The sequence below is a fragment of the Desarmillaria tabescens genome, assembly GCF_030435595.1.
Source record: "Desarmillaria tabescens strain CCBAS 213 chromosome Unknown EV420scaffold_92, whole genome shotgun sequence".
In the NCBI taxonomy this organism is placed as follows: Eukaryota; Fungi; Basidiomycota; class Agaricomycetes; order Agaricales; family Physalacriaceae; genus Desarmillaria; species Desarmillaria tabescens.
Genome location: NW_026848391.1, coordinates 147,078 through 153,077, shown reverse-complemented (window position 1 = coordinate 153,077; position 6,000 = coordinate 147,078). Strand labels below are relative to the sequence as shown.

Below are 6,000 nucleotides of genomic sequence, written 5' to 3'. Positions count from 1 at the left end.
CTAAGTAGGCCACTGCGAGCATGGCAAGTACAAGTCCGAAGGAAGGAAGGGACCAGGCACCCTCTCAGTCACAAGCCAGTCCTCATGACATCAATCAATTTTTTTTGTGCACTACTAGAATGAATGGACCAAAATATTAAATTTTCATTGAGAATGATTATAAATACAAAACGACCACTTTTCGCATAACAGGGTGTCGTCATGCACCTACGACGCCTAGCCATAAAATGACGGAACAGGGCCCTGCTGCGCTGTGCAAGTAGGAAGTCTGAATGTACAAAGAGGTCAGTGACGTCAGTGATTGTAGGCAATGATGATGAGCTTTGGCGTGCCAATCAACAGTGCCATTGGGTTCCCTTGTCATTCTGGGTGAAGAGTAGGTGGCAGCGGTGGCAAGCGTAGTGGACAGTGGAGAGGGTGTGGTGTTAATGAATGGACGCGAGACTGAGGAGAGGATATGGCGAACATAGAGCCTGTCTTCGGTTTGCACATTCTAAATATGAATGAGCACGAGATCGAAAGGAAGTATGAAGCTGACGCACTCGACCAACGATGCTTCCGACACTTGTTCTCCCTCCTGCACTATCGTTCGTCCACACATTGCATATCAACGGAACACGACATTCAACAACATAATAGATGCACCCAGTGCAATGAGGTCAGAAGAAAATGAGGCAGGGTGACGAGGTGATAGATACCATCTTGAAGCTTGAGCTATCATTTCCTCTTCTGATGCGCTTGCCAGTGTCATTGATAGGCAAACACGGCATCATGAGTGGTCGCCGGCCACCCTTACACGGCTCTTACACCTCATATACCCTCTTGGCATCCTCCTTTGCCATCCAACACTCTCCTTATCCCATCCATTGCCCAAGATGCCCGTGACGAATTCTGCTGTCCAGGACATCATCAGTGAATGTGATGGAAGTCTTCGGCTAATGTGCCAAACACGTTCACTGGGACCATGTAGGGCATGTCAGTCTCTAGTAGAATCTGTTTGTTATCCCTGGCTGACATGTGCTTGAGCTCGGTGGTGTTGAGGTTGGATACGTAGCAGACAGCCGGTCACGCCGATGTGGAGATTGGGGAAGTAGTTAAGAAGGCGAAGGTCGAATATGGCTGTGTCAGCGAAGCAGTGAATGTGGAGCTGAAGATAAATGTGAAGAATCGTAGGTGGGAGATGCGAGGGCAGGAAACAAGGCATAGCATGGAGCGGAAATGGAAGTTTCAGACAAAAGTGTGCCGAGCCTCTCTTTCACTTGAAGAGCCATCGTCACTTGAATCCCTTTAACCAATGTGAAAATATCTCCCGGGTAGTGTAACAAGCCTGCAGCTGAATTTTAGTAACGAGAAGGTGACAAAAAGCAATCGGTGGAAACGATGGAGAGTATTTAGGGTACGTCAGATTTGACCCTCTTTGTGGTTCATGATCTCAACCAGGCTTTCAGGTTCTCTGGCTGCTGCCATCTCAAACTCGTTGACTGCCTCTAAGTTGAGCTCGTAGACAATAAAGTATTCACATCCCAGAACTTTGACTGCAACGTTCATGGGCCTCCAGAAGCACATCATGAGAGTGCAACAGGATCTTGCTGCTATAGAAGTAGCCTGAGTAAACCCTGAGCTGCCGGCCATAGAGGTGAAGTGAGCACTGCAAGTAAGAGTAAAAGAAAGGAAGGTAGTATGGCTGCTACGGCAGGTGGACTCACTGTTTGGCTGCAGATTGTTTGGCACCAGTCTCGTCTACCCACTGCTGGTGCCACCTTGCTTCCTCACTCAGTACTTGGGTCGCTTCATGGCTCCACGGGGTTTACCCTGGGAACCTGGTTCGCCATTCTCTAAAGATCAATCTACAGCTAACTCTCTCTGACTACGGCTATTCTTTGCAAAATGAGAGCGTCTTGGGCATGCGCAGCGGGCGACCCTGCCTAGAGCACCCTACAAATCTGCATCATATGTGAGTCCTCACGCTCGCTATCTCGATAATGGAGCCGACAACTGAGGGGACCTTCCAGATGTAGACGAGGATGATGTTGGAGATATCATGGAGGCTTTCGAGTCAGAAAAAGACTTAGTGTTATAAAGGTACGTCAGTATTACTGCTTGATCTCGCCATTACCGTTTTATTCATGCTGACAAATTCAAGCAGCAGCATTGATGACGACCGGGTGGGTAGACATGAAGAATTTTGACCTTCGAACGACCAGTTGGAACAATGTGTGCAGCTTTTTTTTTGTGTCGGACATCGCTTAATGGGAAACAGATCGCCTTAAGGATGTGCATACACTGGTGATTATCTTGGACTTAGTTCTGCAATAATCCGCTAGAGATGCGGGCTTCAGATGGCAATTTCCAGTATGTACTGTGGACACGTTCTCATCCGCAACCTGATAAATAATCCTCGCATCAGGTACTTCGGTTGGATGTGACGTGCGAATTATCCATTATTTTGGCTACAATCTGGTCTTAGTGATCACTTGAAAACGTCCTCAACCGCATAACAAAGGATGAACAGTATCAACAGTTCAGCCTGAATTTCCTTACTGTGTCATTTTTATCCTCAAGCTGGTAATCAGAACATCACCTTCTCCCAGACATAACACAACGAGGCCAGCATTAGTCAAGAAGTTTGTTCTCGGAAGGCTTGCAGAATAATTAGTAAACCCGCCTCTTACACCTTGTCTCATCCACATTGACATTTTGATCATTTTGCGGGTTACATCTGTTGCTTGATGCAGCTCTGTGTGACAACTATATATAGTTACCATGGTGACCCTCAGCTATCGCATATTTTCCTCGATGTGTTCGTCTCAGCAGCATTACAACTGCTCCTCGTCGTACCTCAGAGTCGACCGTACCACCAAGTCCATAAAGCAGCCAATTGGTGCGTGTTTCTTCATTATTTTATGTACATGACTTTGAACTCATCACATACAGACACCAATCAGCTGGAGACAAGGTATGTCATGCCTTCTTCGCTCATCTCGCTCTTGTTTATTTCCTCTAGGAATTGAGTACTGTAGGACCTTCAAATATATGGCTATGAACAAATTTATGCGATATTTATGTATTCTCTACAGTCAGGAAATCACGACATTGATATTGACAATACGGATGGTGATAATCCCTTTAATGGAGCCAATGATATTCCTGAGGAGCAGCCTGACAGAGATGCGGTTGGAAGTGACGACACTGAACAGATGTGCGTAGATCTGTGTCTGGTAGCGACAATGAGAGAAATGCTGATCCCACATGGTCATTGTTCAATTCTGCGCTGGAGATTAGCCTGGACAACCTTCGGGAGTGCCAGGAAATCCTTGATTTTATCAAATCTGCATCCCTGGGTGATAGCTAGTGTGGTATGTTGGCAGACGACATCAAGAGTTTGTCAGAACCTACAATGGAACATCTTCTGAGTTGACTGCTGCCTCATCAGTTCCCGCTGAAGAACCGCATGTCAAAGCATCCTATAGAATGGCGATGGTCCATGAGACCTTGTTGCCAGCTGATTCCTCTCAGGTTTTGACTCGCTCTGACAAACCAAGGCAAAGAACTGCAACACACTGAAGATGGTCGAGTTCTGTCATGTGAAAGTCGAGCTGGTGTACTTATGCAATTGTCGTGCTTTATTTGGGACATGCTATAAAATTTGCATACGGCTGTTTCGTTCATACCTATTGTATGGAACCTGCATTAAAGAGCATATCTCACCAACTTTTGGGGCTTCAGAATAAGAGAAATGAGTAGAGAATCATTCCGCTCACCACGGTCCGATCAACCTAGCACTGATCGCTGTACCGGTCCTTTCTTGATCAGTGATCACCTTCAATGATGCTTACCACCATCCGCTCCCCAATACCTGTTCCGTGGGCATGAAAAGGTGTATATTTTATCATTCATTTACTTTAACTTCTTTTAGGACCATTCTACGCATCTGACGGCCCCAAGAGCCCCGGATAACGTTCATTTCATCCTCCTCACCCCCTCCAACAAGGCAACGCCGTGCACAGTCACAGTCTACCAACAATGCATCATCTGCCTTCGACAGCGGCGATGCTGACACACAACAACGCCCGCCAATGCCGCAAATACACCCCCCATCCCCATTCCGACCCACTCAGCAGCCAAAATCTGAAGAGGAACCTGACATCACATTGATCGTGCAAAGAAGTGATGGGGGACATGCATTCCGACAACACAGCTGTTTATGTCCAGACCCAGATTCTGGTACCGGTGCCACAGAGGTTCGTCAAACCAGCCATCTTCTGTCGTGTAGATGCTAACTGCTTCCCCAGATCGAAGTGTGGTGGTTCTTCAAGGTCTGCCTCTCGTACCTGCCTGTTCTCAATGACCTTTAGAACATCCAAGAGCACTATCATTGGAGCCTAATTCGTTCCAACACCTGACTTTGTCCAGGTTACCGATCTTTATCATTTGTGGAGGTCTTCTCTAAGGGTGCTTTTTTTGCCGGCATGGAAGATCTGACGAAGCTCAAGATCATTACTAGCGATGTGGGAGGAAAGCTTGTTAGCGCTAATGGGAATAGTTAGGGGTTCATGTTTTTAACAGATATCGTAAACTGACTGCATCGAACTCCAGGGTGTCTTCTCTGCTGCTTTCAGGAAGCTCGGGCAGGTGTTTGAATGGGGAGTGAGTGGAGCATGATCAAGGCATGTCCTGAACTGCAAGGAAGCATAATGTTCATTAATATGACTGCAGGATGGAGCCAAAATTCTTGGGTCCACACGAAGGTTTAGGGTTCTGGATTCCTTCGAACGTGGTTTTAGTAGTACTAGCGATCTTCGCAACTGTCGGATGCCAGGCCTGTACTAGCACTTGTATCCTTCATGTGATCATCTGCGGATGCACCAACACCCATTGAGTCAATCATACTCATTGCGTTGCACGAGTTGTGGTGTGTTGATGCTGGTGGCGAACACGAGTACTTGTATTATATACAGGTTTTTTTGTACAAAAAATAATGCATCGGACATTGACAGAGTATTCTAGTCTCAGAATCTACAGTCTACTAACTATAAGGTGTGTATCTCACCAGCACATTGGGAACTGAAGGAGCAGGCATGGATTGTTGTCTCCGAACCGAGAAGGTGCTGTCATAGTATACTCAGCATCAGCGATACTAGTACCATCGGAGCTCGCATCAGCACAGATTTTAAAAGGAGTCTTTCGACAGACCCACCGAAAGGACGTCGTCACTAGCGAAGTGGAGAGGGTGCTCTTCAGCGATGAAGCTAAGGCCTTAATATCAGAGTCTGCTGGAGGTCGCCGTCGACGTATTATTTCGTAGCGGACCGGAAAACCGTAGCCTCCTCGATGAAGGACTACAGCACCTGGACATGCACTGTATAATAAGAGTCTGCCTGATGCTTCGGGTCCGCCAACAGCACCGACTCCTCTGCTCAGTCATCTCCTCTGACCAGACACTAGCAATCCATCCATCCTCGCTGCAGCCAAATACATCAAGACAGTGTATTTGCAGAACTGAGAGGCCTAGGCAGGATCCTCTGACATGTTAGACACCGCTAAGGAACTCTTCCTTGCTAGCGAACGTACACATGATGATGAAGATTTCTTGCCATTCCTGAAGATCCGAGTCGGAGGTTAGTTTTTGGAACGATATCCGACCAGTTGTTGGCGACAATGGACTAGAAGAGTCGGGATAAGGATAGGTGTTGGTACAATGTTCAAAGTACATCTTTTGGGTCTGTTGCAAAAGCTTGGGACCTCCTCTCGCTGCAGGAAGGATAGCATCTGGGAACCGGTATGACAAGAGAGGATTGATCAGGTTATGGAAAGCGCCGCCTTTCTGGAACAATGATCATCTGTAGTACAAGCGACGTCGACTATGGTCACACGGTGTCAGATAGATTTACTCATAAAGCATCACAGACATAAGACTGGTATGAGAACAAAGAAATCGCTCATTTCTTTGTCCTATCCTGTTTCGTCCCCCATGGCCCCAGGGCGGTCTCTTGTGCAACC

General features: G+C 47.0%; 1 protein-coding gene across 1 annotated transcript; it reads left to right on the top strand.

The window, feature by feature from the left end:
- Positions 1–2,796: 2,796 nt before the first annotated feature.
- On the top strand, positions 2,797–4,830 carry EV420DRAFT_1486544 (uncharacterized protein; the record flags this gene model as incomplete). The annotated part of the gene is made up of 10 exons (XM_060470412.1): positions 2,797–2,881; positions 2,935–2,956; positions 3,078–3,199; positions 3,283–3,356; positions 3,917–3,958; positions 4,008–4,241; positions 4,274–4,316; positions 4,414–4,523; positions 4,597–4,647; positions 4,717–4,830. 10 exons carry the CDS (start codon positions 2,797–2,799, stop codon positions 4,828–4,830), a joined length of 897 nt encoding a protein of 298 aa, XP_060323087.1.
- Between the last annotated feature and the right edge of the window lie 1,170 nt (positions 4,831–6,000).